General features: G+C 43.1%; 1 protein-coding gene and 1 long non-coding RNA gene across 2 annotated transcripts in view; both read left to right on the top strand.

Moving 5' to 3' along the window:
* Window positions 1-17,500, top strand: part of LOC308308325 — an 839,845-nt gene that overhangs the window by 754,123 nt on the left and 68,222 nt on the right. The gene's annotated exons all lie outside the window — the stretch shown is intronic.
* Window positions 1-17,500, top strand: part of hdac4 (histone deacetylase 4) — a gene marked incomplete at its 3' end in the record, with an annotated part of 312,733 nt that overhangs the window by 272,270 nt on the left and 22,963 nt on the right. Inside the window, exons 24-25 of the mRNA XM_080753473.1 lie at window positions 10,708-10,826; window positions 13,660-13,793. Of these exons, the coding sequence (XP_080609599.1) occupies window positions 10,708-10,826; window positions 13,660-13,793 (253 nt within the window). The remainder of the gene's footprint in view (window positions 1-10,707; window positions 10,827-13,659; window positions 13,794-17,500) is intronic.

Genomic DNA, 17,500 nt, shown 5'->3' with positions numbered 1-17,500 from the left:
TATTTCAAATCATTTTAAAAATGATAAATACAAAACAAACGGTTCTGGACATACAAGGTTTCCACCCAACAACGACGATATTCAAAGATTGCACACATTTTCACGACTTTTCAAAAATAGCTAAAGTAAGGCCCCTCCACCTTGGGCCATTTTGTCCAGGGAGTTAACACAGAGAGGGCCAGAGGTTTGGAATGGCGGATCCCAGACAGCGTATAGGATGTCCTGTTGCTACGGCAAGCGGGTCGTAAACTCTCCCCTCCCGCAAATAAGCGAAGGGGGCCTTTTTCATCTCGGCGAACACATCCCCTGATTCACGCTCAATTAGTCCCCCGTTAAAACCCTTGGTTTCCCCCGGGCATGGGCTCTCTAATTGATCGCTGTGGCTTTTTATTCGGCTACATGTCAGGTCGTTATTCAGAGGGTGGGGGTGTGGGCAATGACGGCAGCAGTTTTCAAAGAGACAGTTAACTCTGTCCCTGTCTGCCTTTAAATCCATTTAGGCCTAGAATTATTGAACGCTTTAACGATTGAAAAATTGCAGATATACAAGCTCGCAGTGCGGTGCCGCGCTGCAAGCTTGTAGATCTGCAAAATCTAATTTTGCTTCATGGGTGGTTCCTGGAACTAAATATTTTGAGATTGGGGTCTTTGGTCAAATACATATCATTTTGGGGGTCCTTCACATGAGGAAGTTTGAGAACCACTGACAGAAACATAGTCTAAAAAAAAAAACTTAGAAGAATTCAAAAAACACTCAAAATCTCTGTCACCCGAGAGAGACCTGGACGCTGCTCCTTCACTTGGAAAGGAGACAGCTTAGGTGGTTCGGGCATCTAGTACGGATGCCCCCCGAGCGCCTTCCTAGGAAGGTCCTCGATGTGCGTCCCACTGGGAGGAGACCCCGTCCGTGGCAGACCAAAGAACAGATGGAAGGATTACATCTCCAAACTGGCCTGGGAACGCCTCGGTATACTCCCTGAGGGAGTGGAGGAAGTTGCTCAGGATAAGGAAATCTGGAAGTCTCAGTTGGAACTGTTACCGCCGCGACCCGATTCTGGATAAGCGGTTGAAGAAGATGGATGGACATCAGGACATCTACAAGCTCGCAGCGCGGCACTCGGTGCCACGCTGTGAGCTTGTATATCTGCTTTTTTTCAATAGATAAAGCATAAAATAATAAAACGCAATAACGTGTACCCGTTCTAAATGCCTTAAATGTAATGCTGAGCAAGGATTATCATTATTATTCTTTTTTTTCTCCTATGTAAGACGGGGAGGGGGCGAGTGCAGGCACCATGTGATCCTGCTGTTGTAATAACCTTGGTGTTCAAGGTTCCCCTCGGCAGCGTGCGGCGGGCCCACATGAGCGCCTGTGGCCGGCCTCCTTTGGTGTGGGGTCTTTTATGGTCCAAACGTTAATGGGCCAAGGCTGTGTGTGTGTGTGTGTGTGTGTGTGGGAGGGGGAAGGCGGCCGACAGAGCGAGGGAGTAAGGATGGGACGATATGAACATTTCATATCCCGATTATTGTGACAAAAGAAATCGTGATTTACAATATCATCACGATAATCCAAATCCATTATCCTGGGGCGGAACATTGGCCAAAAATAGCAGATCTATAACCTCACAACGCGTCGCACCGCGTTGTGTGCTTGTAGATCGGCTGTTTTCACTAGTTTAAATCATTTTTAAAATGATAAATGCAAAACGAACGGTTTTGGTTTCCAGCCGACAACGACGATATATTATAAGTACCTTTTACCAATTATAGAGGGTTTAAGTGGTACCAGATATGCAGCTCAGCAAATAAAAGGTGAATTGATCCCAGTGCACGACAGAGGACGATATCACGATAAATCAAATCTCCACGATACGATTATCGTGGGTGTTTTTTAATCACGATAAACGATAATATCGCTTATCGTCCCATCCCTACGAGGGAGAGAAACAGAGAGAGAGAGAGAGACCTGTGAAACATGATTGAAAATCATCCTATCGTCATAAAAATCTGAAATTGCAGCAGAAAAATAATACCCTGTCGTTAATGTTCATTGAATCGTCTTGTTTCCTGATGATTGGAAGCATTCATGCTGATAACAGGAGTCTGTCTTAAATGGCATGACCTGGCATTGGAAATGCATTAATCCTCTTATTGATTTGAGAAGTTTTTTTTTTTTTTGCTCTCTTTCCTTCAAGCTGGTTGCAACAGCTTGCGTCTGATGTAATCCTTTTTGGCAAAACCGAACGTGCGTTTTGTCGCTTCTCCAAAAAAGCTTATTCGGCTCATTGCTCAGGATAAGTGCTCCCATTCAGTGATTTCAGAAAAAAAGATACAGTAGGCTTCATTGATTGATCCTTCAGACAGAAATTTGCAGGACACCCACAAAACAGAGAGCAATAAGAACCTGTGCCGTGACGCAGGATTTACATTGTGCGTGATCCTGACGACGTTGTCAAGTCCAGGGGTTTTCAAAGTGGGTGACGGGGCACCCTGGGGTGCCGCGATGGCAGTCCAGGGGGTGCCGCGAGATCATTTGATAGTGTTTGGAATTTATTTGGACACTTGAAGAAATATTTAGTATTATTTTAAACTTAAAGCCATACTGTGTAAGATGCCCAACTAGTGGTCATTAGCCCTATAGCAAACCGCGGTCGCGTCCGCGTCTTTCGGACGTTTTTCGTACCTTCAGACCCCCGCGTCTGCCTCCACCTCGCTGAGATATATCTTTTAAGGGGTCCCTTGTTCCTGTGCGTTCAGTAATTCCAGAGATACGGACTCCTTCACCCTGCCTGGTAGGCGAAATTACCTAGAGAAGGGATGGTACAAACGGGCGACAACAAATATGGCTGCCATAGCGACCCCACTTCAAGATGCGCTGTGATTGGCCGGCAGTTGTATAACCCTCGCTGTGATTGGCCGGTAGTGTGATGACGCAATTTTCGCGCGAGATCCGGTCCACGGCAAGGATCTCAGTTTACATACAGAGAAGGCTTTACAGGCTGAAATTCACGGCGCTGATCTTCTAAAACTTTTGTGATTTAATAGTTAGGAGAATTTTAAGATTTGTTTTATAAAAAAAGTTACATAGTACAACTTTAAAGTACAAAGTTATTTTCAGTCAGTTCTAACCAAAGTGGCTATTATCTCAACGTTTTCCTCGCAACATAATCACTAGAATATCGTCACTGTCGGTCAGAAACCTTGTATTTCCAAGTTTCAAATGTGTACGTCTTTTGGCAAAGCAAAGCCCTGCTTCATCATACAAGGCCGTCACACAAAACTAGTGAAAACAGCCGATCTACAAGCACACAACGCCTCGCGACGCGAGGCGTTGTGTGCTTGTAGATCTGCTGTTTAGTACATTTTATAAATGATAAATACAAAACAAACGGTTTTGGACATTCAAGGTTTCCACCCGACAACGACGATATGCTATAAATATAATGTGCTGGGAGTGAAAATTATAATGTAGGGTTGCCTCGGTTTTAAAAAATAATGATGGGGTGCCCTGAGACAAAAAAGTTTGGGAACCCCTGGTCAAGTCCTTCGTCCATTGCCAACACATTGTCCTCTCCCTTTCAGTCCAAGGTCACCTTATCTTTCTTCTTCCAGCACCCTCTGTCTGTCCTCTTCTGTCTACGTCACTCTCTCTCTCTCTCCACAATTTACAATTTATAATTCAGGCATTTAGCAGACTTAATCCAGAGCTTACAATAAGCAAGGTAACATTAACAGTGCAACATTAATACGTCAAATGCATAGAAATAGTAATCTGAATGTAATCTTTACATTCAGTAAAAGCTTTATAAAATAAAAACGTTGAAAACCATTTACCCAGTGGTGGAAAAAGTACATCTATTACTTGAGTAAAATTATCAATACTGCAATATAGAAATACTCTGTTCCAAGTTAAAGTCAGGAATTCAAATTGTACTTGATTAAAAGCATGAAAGTGTTGGCATCAAAATGTACTTAAAGTACAAAATGTGCAAAATATTTGAAAGTAGCCCTAGGTATGAAATAGGGCTAAAGTGGTTAATGTTTGTTTTGTAATATTATAATTTATATCTGCAAAGTAACTAGTAACTAAAGTTTTCAAATAATTGTAGTGGAGTAAAATTACAACATTTGGATCCGCGATGTATTGGAGTAGAAGTAAAAGTATTGAAGTACAGTAAAATACAAATAACTCAAAATTGTACTTAGTACTCAAAAATGCACTTAGTTACTTTACACCACCGCTCTCTCGCTCTCTCCCCCTTTACCCTTCTCGTACGCATGACGTTTCCTCCTGAGCCGGTGCCAGAGGCATGCTGACACACACACAGTGACTCACACTCTCCCTGTGTATTCTAGCTGTCTGGGGCTACCAGAAAACCTCCTAAAGCTGCCTCCAGCCTCTCCCTCAGACAGCTGTGTGTACGTATGTGTGTGTCGTGGGGGGGTAGGAGGGGGGTGGGGAGGTACGGTGGTGGGGGTGTGGTGGTGTGCCCGGGGCCGAGGGTTATAATTTGGCGGTTGAGCGAGGGATATGGAAAAAAACGGCGGTCTTCGGGGAGCTCGGGGGGCCACGCTGCCCGCCCACAGCCGGCAGCACACCGACACCGTGTTCGTGAGGTCAGCAAAGTACAGGGGAGCCCGCGGCGGAACCCTGTGGTACTCCGTCACTCACGGATCCTCACCAAAACACTGCTGTGCCCAAATGGCCCGGACCAACAAAAATATTTAAAAAAAAACTTTGTGCAGAGCGTAGGGTCCCCGCAGCTGGCTGCTCGCAGGGAGCCACTGGTCCTTCGAGCCGGGAAGTCCTGCTATTATTATACAGTGCAGACAGCCCATCACGCCAGCCCTAGATCTCTATGCCAGCGTTTCTCAAACTTTTACATTTCGAGGTCTCCCCTTAAAGGACAACTTTGTTTTTTTACAACAAGGGTTCATATTTTAGATTGTAATTAGAGAAAAGAAAAACTGAGTGTTAAAATGTTTTCATTTGCTTCGTTCTATTGTTTTATCGTGTTTACCGTGCTAAAATGTGGGGCATGCGTACGCATGGGGGCATGCGTACAAGTGCCTAAATATGTCTTTTTAGACACAACAAGCCAGCAGTTTCTTTATTGCTATTTACAGTAACACTTCTAGCCCCCATAAGTCACATCCAACCATGAAAGGTTGCGTTGTATCTTGGGAATGGGTTAATTCTGTGTAAAATTACATATTTAGCCACTTGTACGCATGCCCCCAACCACTGAAATAAGGGTTAGGTTGATCTTTAAAACAATAGAAAGAAGTAAATGAAATGATTTTAACACTCATCTTTTATATTCTTTAATTACAATCTAAAATATGAACCCTTGTTGTAAAAAACTAAAGTTGTCCTTTAACTCTAACAGTGTACAAATGGAACCATTTGGTTCCATTTGTACACTGTTAGAGTTAAGGACTTCTATGGGTCAAATCCCCCATAAAGGAACCCACAAAGTCCCTGGAAATCCACTTGGAGAACCAGTGCTCTATGCCACATTGTACCGCTTCCAGGTTGTAATGTGCTCCCTCTGTTTATGTTCTAAAAATGAAGAAAACATTCTACCACTACTGCTAATACTACTACTATTAGGAGATATAATTGGCTACTTGTACAAATAAAACCATACTCTCCATTTGATATTTAAAAAGATCCCTGGCTAATACAACAAATATGCCTTAATACATTATAATTGTCCTCTATAACTACAATGCAAAATTAAAAACACCTTAAATATTGTATTTCTTCTAGAAATAGCACATTTTTCACTCAATAGGGGTAATGCCCGTCACAAGTTGATGATGTCATAAAACCATGTGTGGTCTATCCTTATGGAATTTATGGCATGCATGTGAAAATAAAAAGACACACATTTGAAATATTGATTTGATGCTCATATTAACCATAGGAAGTATTATGTTTGTTTTTATTTACACATGCATGCCATAAATTCCATAGGGACACACATGGTTTCATGACATCATCAACTTGCGACAGGCATTTCCCCTATTGAGTGAAAGATTAACTATTTCTAGAAGAAATAAAACATTTAAGGTGTTTTTAATTTGACGTTGTTATAGAGGACAATTATAGTGTATTAAGGCATATTTGTCGTATTAGCCAGGGATCCCTTTAACTCATTTTGTGCTCCTGAAATTAACGGATTAAAATGTCCAGCGTGCCTCTCGCTTTCTCCATAAGCGGCCAGTCTCTTATTTTGAAGGCCAGAAGTCGATTGCGTAAACACTTCCGGTTTGACGTCATCACGTCATTCACCGGAATCGCTCGTCGTCAACATGCCGTTGTGTAATGGCGGATCGTTGCTTTTCAATGTGTTTTATTAGCGAGAATCTACTGCCATCCTCCCCTTTGAAAGTGTTGTTTGGAGATAATGGACATTAAAGATGAGATTCCCCGTCTGCCTCAATGTTATGGGATTACTATTTTGTGCACGTGGATCCGTGATGATGATGAATCGGCGAGGGCGATTGTGCCAGGACCTTCCGCGTAGCTACAGGGTAGGAGAACCGCCGTTACAGTAATAGAGTACTTTTCACGAGTATACTCGGGATCGGCACCATATGATACTCGAGTATTTTTCACAAGTATTCTCGGGATTGGCTACAAATGAGTTAACAACTTTGAACCCTGGTGTCCCAATTCTGAGGCTGACGTTCGGCAAACAAAAGCCAATCTACAAGCAGGGGCCTGGTATAGATGTGGATTGATTGAAAAAGAATAACACCAAAAGATTTAAGTCCTTGTGGGCTTGTTTCCATTCGGGTCCTTTGTATTCAATTCATAAAAAATCCTGGGGGACACCGGTTAGCAAAGTATTTTAGGGTTCAAGTGGTTGAACTCAAAATTCTGAATTTAGTTGCTTTGGAAAATAAAATCCCACACTATACCACACAAGCCTGTCCTAGTGTGACACGTTAGGTGAGTCAAAGACAGTCACCATATGAGCTTAGGTCATTCCTATTAATGGAAACTGCGACCACAACTTAAAGTGAATCGTTAGAGACCAGTGATTAGGTTCCTGTGAAAGAATGACACATCGCACACAAAAACTCCCTGCCACATGTGTCAGATTCGCCAGATTCGCCAGATTCTCCTTCGCCACTCCCATCCAGTGTTAGAATTATCTTCTGTAATTAATAGAAACGCGTGCGTGCGCACAATCACACACACACTGTCGTCCCATACACTTCTGAATCATATTTATAGCCTACTGTACTGTATCACTAACATGTGTCCATCTGAAGTGTGTACAATTATGTAAAAAGTTGAGTTGAAGTCGACTTTATCATTTGATGACGTCATCACATCACACACGACCCCCCAATTATTTTGGGGTGTCCCCAGATGATTAACTTAATGTGCAACATTGTTTTCTCACTCAACTGTAAACAAACCAACATAACGTTTAAGTGTATAGAGGTTATCTTCACATTTCTAAATGGCAATTTAAGGACTTTTTAATACCTCTAAAATGACAAATTAAACATTGGCCAAATTGTCAAATATATAGAGGCAGAAATTGTGAAAATGGCCGATCTACATGCTCAATCTGCTATTTTCACAATAGAACGTTTTTCTTTTTTTTTCTTTTTTTTCAACTTCGACTGTCGACTTGTGTAATGAAGTCGACTTGTCGACTTTTTCGTTAATGCCCTAATACACATGCACACTCAGTACTCTTTACTGCATTAACATACTTTTCAAACCATCAAGGGGTGTGTAGAGGTACAGAAAAATGATGAATCATTGAATTGGAATAGATTGATGGAAATTCTTTCATTGGAAATGAATGAAAATATACTTGGAACATGCAGCTTTCCGTCTGTTCAGGCCACACAGCGTGCAGTATACGACATTGTACACAAAGCCTACACATATCCTCCAAAGTGGGCGCCTCGGCTCTCAAGGCAAATCTTGCGAACGTCCTGTTTACTGGTGCTATAGATCCCGCGAGAGTGTGTTTACTTGTGCTAGAGTCCCGCGAGAGTGTGTTGCTGGGACAGCTAAAGCCAAGGGCAATAATAAAGTAGATTTTCTCCTTTTTTGTGTCGCTGAAAAAAGACACTTTAGTGTGACAATTGTGTTAATATTATGTGGCTTGTGGAGATCGGGTCCAATATTTAGTTCAGTGACCATGGAGCAAGATAATAGTTCAGAAGCTGTGTTCACGTTAACTCTCTCATTGTAAATGAATAGACTCCAAAATGCTTCCGCCTCCTAAAAAGGTATCTACCTACCAGGGCATTCACGAATAGTGATTTTTAGTATTCGAATTATTCAACCTCAAAGTATTCGAATAGTCGAATATTCGACAGGACTGGCCAAACTGTCAAATATTAATTAAGCAAGAGGCGAACATTGTGAAGATAGCCGATCTACATGCTCACAACGCCTCGCAACGCGAGGCGTTGTGAGCATGTAGATCTGCTATTTTCACAATATTTATCTGTGGAACCGAGTCACATTAAATGTAATACCTACAATTCCAAGTGCTTGTCAGGGTGGGGGTCCCCAGTTCAAATATGTTTATTTTGGGGGTCACAGCCTAAAAAGGTTTGAGAACCCCTGGTATAGAGCATTAACAAATTCATCCACCAGTGGCATTGACAACTCATTCTTATGACTTCTTATCTAGCCAAGCTTTATAAACTATATATTTTTTAAGAGAAAACAATAAAAAAAATAAAAAATAAGCGAATATTCAACTTCGGTGAACAACGTTGGTGAATGTCCTACTACCTACGTCACACAGAAACAGAAAGTACGGGTCCGTCCCGCCCTCTTGCACGCTATATGCTTCCCAGTTCAACTCCCTGCTAAACAGCCGTAGGAGTCGTTATTGGTGCACCTTCAGAGATCAACCTCCCCGAGCGGCGTTGCTTCCCACCCACAAACACGGCCAGTTCTGTCCGTTGGAACGCCCAGCCAAGCCGGATGCACCGCGGAGGGTTTTTGAGCCCCAGTCTCCGCGGTGGTGGGCAGGAGCTTTGCCCCTGCGGCCACCCAGACGCCCTCCAAAATATGCCTTTTTATTTCAAAAGGCCTGCGTCTTTCTTCCATTGTGATCCTTTTAAACCCATTTAGGCCTAGAATTATTGAATGCTTTAACCGGTGAAAAATAGCAGATATACAAGCTCACAGCCGCTGCGAGCTTGTAGATCTGCTATTTTTGAAAAAGTTGTGAAAATGTGTGCAAATCTTTGAATATATGTATTTTTAACGTTTGTAACTCAAATTTTGCTTCAGGGGGGGGAACTAGATATTTTGAGATGGGGGTCCGTGGCCAAATAAATATCATTTTGGGGGTCCTTCACATGAAAAGGTTTGAGAACCACTGACATAGTAGTCTCTCAAGAACAGACTAACTGAGCTCCAGTTAAGTGAAAAGGACCTTTTCTTTGACGATGGCTGGCCAGATTGCTGACATAGAAACATAGGGTTTTTCAAAAAGTCTTCAAAAGGATTCAAAAGACACTTATAGAATCGGGTAAAAAAAAAAAAAAAAAATAGCAGATCTACAAGCTCGCAGCGCGGCACTCGGTGCCGCGCTGTGAGCTTGTATATCTGCTATTTTTCAATAGTTAAAGCATAAAATAATGATGTGAATGGGTTAAATCCTCATGCTCTTAATGCTCACATTTCTTGTGGCTCTTGATTTGCCCTGTCTGTCAAACTGTGGCTTTCACTTCCATCGCCTGCAGCAGTGGTTATGTGGAAATATGGAACTGTGCTGGCAAAATCCAATAACCCTGCTTGTTTATATTCCCATGGGATTGATTGCAATGTTAATATCTTGAAACTGTGACGCTCCCAAAAAACTTGGCTTATCAGGCTCCGTGGTTTTTGACTGTGCCTTGGAGTGGGTGGAGTTGCAGGTTCACATCCCAAGAAATACATTTGATGTGTTTGGGGCCCATAAACGTTTGGACGTGCTCAAATGGCCCGACAGCCGTTCTGAGGGGAACTGAGAACCAGGAGAATATCGGTGGTGGAATTAAAGTATGACCACACGATAGGCCTGCCACACAGCCGCAAAAAGTCACAAATAAACGGCTGTGCATGGCCACTTACATGCATTCACACAGTAAGAAATGGGTAGCATAGATCATGGTTTCTGATAGTTCAAAGTGATCTGTATCTTATAGGGAGAAAGATTTTCATATTTACGTAGCGTAATATGAAATAAGATTCTAATAATTAACAGTGTAATTCAGGGGTGCCGTGATGAAAAGGTTGTTTACAAGGGTGCCCTGAGTCAAAAAGGTTCGGAAACCCCTGGCATAGATATAACATAAACATAGCTATAGTAATGGGTCCGTTAAGCTCAAGCCATGCATTGCTTGTGACAATCTACCTGGTTGTGTACCTGTATTTGTTTTTGAAAAAGCTTTATACCCTGTATATGTAACATAACGACGAAATGTGACGTAGCCCAGTTACACAATGCTGTGCCCCCTCAAACCGTAGGCTATATATGTTCCCATTTTTCCCCCTTTTTATTGCATTTGGACACTTGCTTTGGCAATGTAAACGTATGTTTTCTCATGCCGGTAAAGCTCCTTTGAATTGAAAATGGAATTGTGTCAATTTAAAGATGTGTTGTCTTATCTTTTTTACAATTTCTAACATAAAGACATTTTTTATGTGTTTCTATTCCATTGTAGGACGGTGGTGATGCCTATTGCCAATGAGTTTGCCCCAGATGTAGTGCTGGTCTCATCGGGTTTTGATGCTGTGGAAGGTCACGCGCCGCCCCTGGGAGGTTACAGACTCACAGCTAAATGTAAGTGCCAACCGTAGCCCAGCATTCGAAGGCAGTCATTGTAGGCTTCTTGCAGCTTCCGTAAGCTCTCTTTCTTATACTTCACCCACAGAGGGGCTGTATATAGAGGGGTGCAGTAAGCTCTAAACAGGTTTACCACAATGGTGAAATTTACGAACCAACATATTTGCTTGTAAATATCCCTCCTATTACTAACGAAAAAAAAGTGTCTTTTAGTGTTAATGTGCTCTCCAAGTAGTGCAGAAACATGAGTAGGTTGCGTTTCCAACCCAATACTTTTTAAGAACATGGCGGTATGCCAGCAGGTCAGTGTGTGCTATTCCTGTATGTCAACCGTTGCTTTTTGAGCGGTGGTCACACCGTCTCCTATACGTGGCCGTGTGTGTGGGTATGTATGCGTCCGTCCGGCCGTCCGGCGTGTATGTAGCCTCAAGCCTGCAGTACCTTTTCTGACCACACATGTTAAGGGAGGGGCGCTGTTGTTCTCACACACACACAACACACACACACACACACACACACACACACACACACACACACACACACACACACACACACACACACACACACACACACACGGGGGAAGGGTGGGTCAGCATGTGTGGTCAAGTATTATTATTATTAACAAACTGAATGTTTTAGGGTCAAATAAATTAGAGTGTGTGAAGAAACTACAGCATTGTAAAGCACACTAACCCCGCTGCACCCACCCAGTAGTGCTGTTGCACAGCCTCCACGACCACCGCTCAGTTCACACGGGTGTGATTTTTTTATCTCATTCTTATCACTGGAATGATCGTGGAGTCAAAGATTACATGAAAAAGTCCTGGACTTGTTCTTATCGTAGTCCTTGTTCCCCTAGCACCGAACATTACCTTGATTACTTGAATCTTCCATATTCTGGACATGTCATAACTGGCAAAGATTCAGCAAAAACAGGCGAATAAACATTCAACAAAAAGATTCAGCAAAAACAGGCTAATAAACATTCAACAAAAACAGATAAACATTCTGTGAAAAATCTGAGAACTTCTACTTTTGCTATTTGACATACAATGAAGTGTATATAGCAGGGGTCTTTTTTATGTTAACCACTTGAAACCTGCGTCCATATTGGGAGAACTTTAGCCAAAAATAGCTGATCTACAAGCTCACAACGCCTCGCAGCGCGAGGCGTTGTGAGCTTGTAGATTGGCTATTTTTGGCAAAGAGCTTTGGTGTAGAGGGGAAAAATAGCAGACCAAGTACAGAGTGAAAGGTCAAGTTTATTAAGTATTGACGGTTCAAGTGGTTAAATATCTGAAAACACAAAGTGACATGAATCCAAAAATACACTGATGATTGTGCTGTCAAACGATGAAATTATGGAATCTGTGAAAAGGTTGTGGGTGGGTCCCTGCTTCATCTCTCTCTCAACTAAGGGGTCCTTGGCCTGAACACGTCGAAGACCTCTGATATAGGGTGCAAGCGGTAAAAGTTAGAGAACGGACCGATCGTCGACGAGAGTCCAGAAACGCACCTTGTCAGTGGTTTCATACCTTTGTGCTCCTTGGCGTGCCAGCGAGGAGCTTTTCCCCTAAAACCGTCCTGGAGATCTCAGACGAGAGCCAGGGGTCCCCGGGGGTGGGGGAGGGGGGTGTGAGGGGTGGCTTAGAGGGGATTGGAGGACCAGAGAACATGGGTGGAGTGAAGGGGAGGAGAGAGAGAGAGAGAGAGAGAGAGGGAGAGAGAGGCGGTATGGGCCGAATGCATATATTAAACCCCTCCTTCCTGGAAGAAAAAAACATCAAAGGCAGCGACTGAGCCAAAACCCAAAGCCGCATTTATTAAAATTAAACCTGGCTTGTATTATGCCTTTTTTTTTGTTGGGGGTGGGGGGGGGGGGGGGGGGGGGGGGGGGGGGGGGTGTTAGGGTCCTCAGAAAAAAAATAACTCTCTCCTCTCTCTCTCTCTCTCTCTCTCTCTCTCTCTCTGTCTGACTGTCTGTCTGTCTCTCTCTCTCTCTCTCTCTCTTCCCTTTCTCTCTGTGTCCGTCTCTCTCTCTCTCTCTCACTCTTCTCTTTCTCTCTTCTCTCTCTCTCTCTCTCACGCAGTCTAACTTTCTTTCCATACAGTGCGTCAGTTCAGAAAAAGCTAAGGTATGGCAACATGACTGGTGTCTTGCACGCGTGCAAGACACCAGTCATGTTACCATACCTTAGCAACAGGCATGATACATTTATTTTAAGAAGTAGGTGTACATTTAATTTTTTCCCCCCGTTTTGAATGGTTGTTCAAGTGCAGCTAATCTTGGCATGTTAGTAAACGTGCCACAATTAACAATATGCATTGCACCTGTGCAGCTGACCTGCGGAACCTTGGAATATACCATTCTGTCATGATGGGGGAGAATACAAGTGTGGCGAATATAATTATAATACCTTGTTAAAGTGACCATTTTGTTAAATTTTGCATTTGTAGTTATTTTACTATAATTTAACAACATAATAATAACCAGCACAGATAGACAAAGAGACATTCATGGATTTATATTTAAAGGTAACTTTTGTTTCCCCCCTGGACCCAGGGTATGGCAGCTGCATACCCCCTGCCATACCCAATTGACGCCCCTGTTTTCCATAAAGAAACATGATGCAATAGCCCCTTGTTTCATTCACCTCTCCAACAAAACCCCTTCTCCGGGTCTTTTTCTTTGTTCCATGTCCAACTTTTGAGCCAGAGCGTCACTCACCGCCCACCATCTCCCCCCCCCTCTCCCCCCTCTCTCCCCCCTCTCCCCCCCCTCCTCTCGTCTCTGCTGTCATTTCCTGCCCCCCCCCCCCCTCCCCCCCAGGCTTGGGCTACCTGACCAGGCAGCTGATGGGACTGGCGGGCGGCCGCGTGGTCCTAGCGCTGGAGGGCGGTCACGACCTGACGGCCATCTGCGACGCCTCCGAGGCCTGCGTCTCCGCTCTGCTGGGAAACGAGGTAAGAGAAACCCAGTGGTGGATAATAGCGGATAAACGCTCTCGCCAAGCGCCGCTTTTTTCGAGAGTAACTGTGTACCCCTTGAGCAAAGAAGCACTTGACCTCCTCCAACTCCAGCCCCAGTGTAAGCCGGTTCTCCCGGCAAGTAGGAGATCGGCTCCAGTGTGTGTGTGTGTGCAGGGGGTGTCGCACCAAATTCTGGGCCCTGGGTACAAGGATTCACTGCGTTGTTTTGTGCTTTAACTATTGAAAAATAGCAGATATACAAGCTCACAGGTTTTTTGAAAAACCTATGTTTCTAATATGTCAGTGGTGCTCAAACCTTTTCATGTCAAGGACCCCCAGAATGATACGTATTTGGCCACATACCCCCATCTCAAAATATTTAGTTCCAGGACCCCCCCCCCCCCCCCCCCCCCCGGGAAGCAAAATTTGAGTTACAAATGTTTGCTGAAAAATACATGTATTCACAGATTTGCACACATTTTCACGACTTTTTCAAAAATAGCAGATCTACAAGCTCTGTGAGCTTGTAGATCTGCTATTTTTCAATAGCTAAAGTATAAAATAATTAAGGCCCCCCCACCTTGGGCCCTAGTAACTCAGTCCCACTTTCCCCCCCTTGTGACACCCCTGTGTGTGTGTGTGTGTGTGTGTGTGTGTGTGTGTGTGTGTGTGTGTGTGTGTGTGTGTGTGTGTGTGTGTGTGTGTGTGTGTGTGTGTGTGTGTGTGTGTGTGTGTGTGTGTGTGTGTGTGTGTGTGTGTGTGTGTGTGTGCGTGCGTGCGTGCGTGCGTGCGTGTGTGATGCAGTGGTGGAAGAAGTACTCACATTTCCTACTTAAGTAAAAGTATCAATACTGCGATGTAGAAACACTCTCTTACAATTGAAAGTCGGAATTCAGTAGAAAGTTTTCATTATGCAGAATGTTTCACAAGGTTTCAATGTATGAATTGTATAAAAATCTTTTGAAAATAGCAGATCTACAAGCTCACAATGCATCGCATCGTGGCACATTGTGAGCTTGTAGATCGGCTATTTTGAAATGGCCAAAATATATAAAGGGTTGAAGTGGTTTCCTAGTTATAATCAAAATCTTCAAAGTAAGTAGTAACTAAAGTATTATAATATTGTAGCGGAGTAAAAGTACAATATTTGCCTCTGAGATGTAGTCTAGTAGAAGTAAAAGTATTGAAAATATGGAAATACTCCATTAAAGTAAAGGTACTTCAAAATGGTACGTATTGTAAGTAAATGTACTCAGTTACTTGACACCACTGTATGTATGCATGTGTAGGCTATGTGTGAGACTACATGAACCATGAAGCCGGGCATTAATGAAAAGACGCATCCGTGGCATATATTTTCTGTGCGAGGTTTAGAGCGTTGCGCGCAGCGAGAAAACATTCGTCAGTCAAGTCCCGTCGGGATCGGCTGTTCGCACGCACTCGTGCGCGCTCACGTGCACACAAACGCCTGCTGTTTTACTCGAAGCCCCGTCGGTCATGTGTCAGCCTTTGAAGTTCCATCCCATGACGTTTATGAGCAATAGCCGCAACCTCTGCCGATGCGTTTGGCCCATTGGCTCGCAGAGTTGAAAAGACTATATAGACTGATTTATACTTTGTTGAGCGCATGAAAACTTGCGTACGTCGCTGGCGCGCAACTAAGCATAAATCACCTGTACGGTTTCCTTGAATTGGAGGGAAATATCATGGATATTTATTTGCAGTACAGCTCGCCATAGGCTGGGTTCTCTCTGTGGTTGCACACATTCAAATCAGTGCTCAAATTTAACCAAGTGTTATAAATAGTCAGATGGTGTGTAATTAAGTTTCGGTCGTTTACAAAAAATGGTTAACAAAAAAAAAGGGAGGAAAAAAAAGGCGCCGGTTTTTGCATTTCTCTGAGGATTTCAAAGCGCAGTTGCATTTTGGGTGATGACTCATAATGCGCGGTAAGCTTTAGGTCTTCTTACTTTGTAAACCAGTGGTTCTCAATGTGGGTCCTTGAGGGTGGTTTCCAGGGGGTCCCCAGCAAAATGAGTTCATATAGCACAGTGGTTCTCAACCTTTTCAGCCGCGACCCCCAAAATAATAATATTTTAACTGGGGACCCCCCCACCCTGACGAGCACTAAGAGTTGAGTGATTAAATTTTGTATAACACGGTTTATGAAAATAGCTTATCTACATGCTCACACCGCCTTGCAACGCGATGTAGATCTGCTATTTTCACAATTTCTTGCCTCTAATATTTGACAATTTGGCCAATGTTTAATTTGTCATTTTAGATGTATTAAAAAGTCGTTAAATTGTCACTTCAGAAATGTGCAGATACCCTCTATACACTAAAATGTATGTTGGTTTGTTTACTGTTGAGTGAAAAAACAATGTTTCACATTAAGTTAATCATCTGCAGACCCCCCAAAATAATTTGGGGACCCCCCTGGGGGTCCCGACCCACAGGTTGAGAACCACTGATATAGCATCAACATCAGTTTATCAACTTTAACCCTTTGTAGACAGTACATCGGCTATTTGGAAAATAGACAATCGCGAAGCGTTGTGAGCTTGTTGATTGAAAAATTCTGAAAATATTTGAATTATGTTAACACAAACCTTATGCTGGGTTCCCTGACAAAATATATTTTCAGATGGGAGTCCGTGGCCAATTATCTTCATTAATTAAAACTTCCTTGACATGAAAAAAGTAGAGAACCACTGTTAAACTACACTACTTTATGTAACCGTTTATAAAATAGTAAATGGTGCTAGAGATGCAACGTTCGCGAACGAATCGAATCTTTTGAACGGCTCTTTGAAGTGAACGATGGGATCCGGTTCACGTAGTAGGGAGCCGTTCATTTGGCTGAATTGGCTCGCGACGCGGCGCCGCGATGTCTAGGAAGCAAATTAAGACACTACAGTTTGATTTGATCATAGCTTAGACAATTATTAAGCGATTTCTATAATTAAAACGTCTCCATATTGCTTGGGAAGTCCACTTCCATGACAAATGACTGTATTATGTCCCTGTAAATATTTAAATGTTTGCTATTTTAAAATAGCCGATGTACAAGCTCACATTGTGCCAGGCCTAGCCAGTCGGTAAATCCTGGCTATATACGCTGCTAGGGAGGAGCGAGTTCATTGTTGCCTGCTTGGTTTTTTTAAGGTGTTGCATGAATAACATTAGTCAAGGTAGCTTAATTTACACACACGTTTTATAAAAAGGGTAAATACAAAATTGTGATCTCAACTGTCAGCAGAGGAATGTGGTGCCAGACCGTGCCACCTTGTGGATTCATGTTTCAACAAAAATATTTTAAATATGCAATGAGCCAAAAGAGCCAAATGAGCCAGTCTTTTGAACGGCTCTTTTAAGTGAGCCATGGCTCTGGCTCACTTCAAAGAGCCATAAATTGCATCTCTAAATGGTGCATTCATATACAGCTTTTATCCAAGGCGCTTTACATTGTGTGCATTACATTCACCCATTCACACACACATTCATACACCAATGGCGGTGGAGACCATGCAAGGCACCAACCTGCTCATCGGGAGCAACTAGGGGTTCAGAGTCTTGCTCAAGGACTCTTCGACATTAACTCAGGGGGAGCCCGGATTCGAACTGGGAACCTTTCGGGAACCCTTCTTGCTCTAATAACGGTTTCTCTACCCCCGAGCTATGCCGTTCATTCAAGATTT

This window comes from Nannobrachium achirus (assembly GCF_963921795.1).
Source record: "Nannobrachium achirus genome assembly, chromosome: 22".
Classification (NCBI taxonomy): domain Eukaryota; kingdom Metazoa; phylum Chordata; class Actinopteri; order Myctophiformes; family Myctophidae; genus Nannobrachium; species Nannobrachium achirus.
This window is presented reverse-complemented; position numbering and strand designations above follow the sequence as displayed.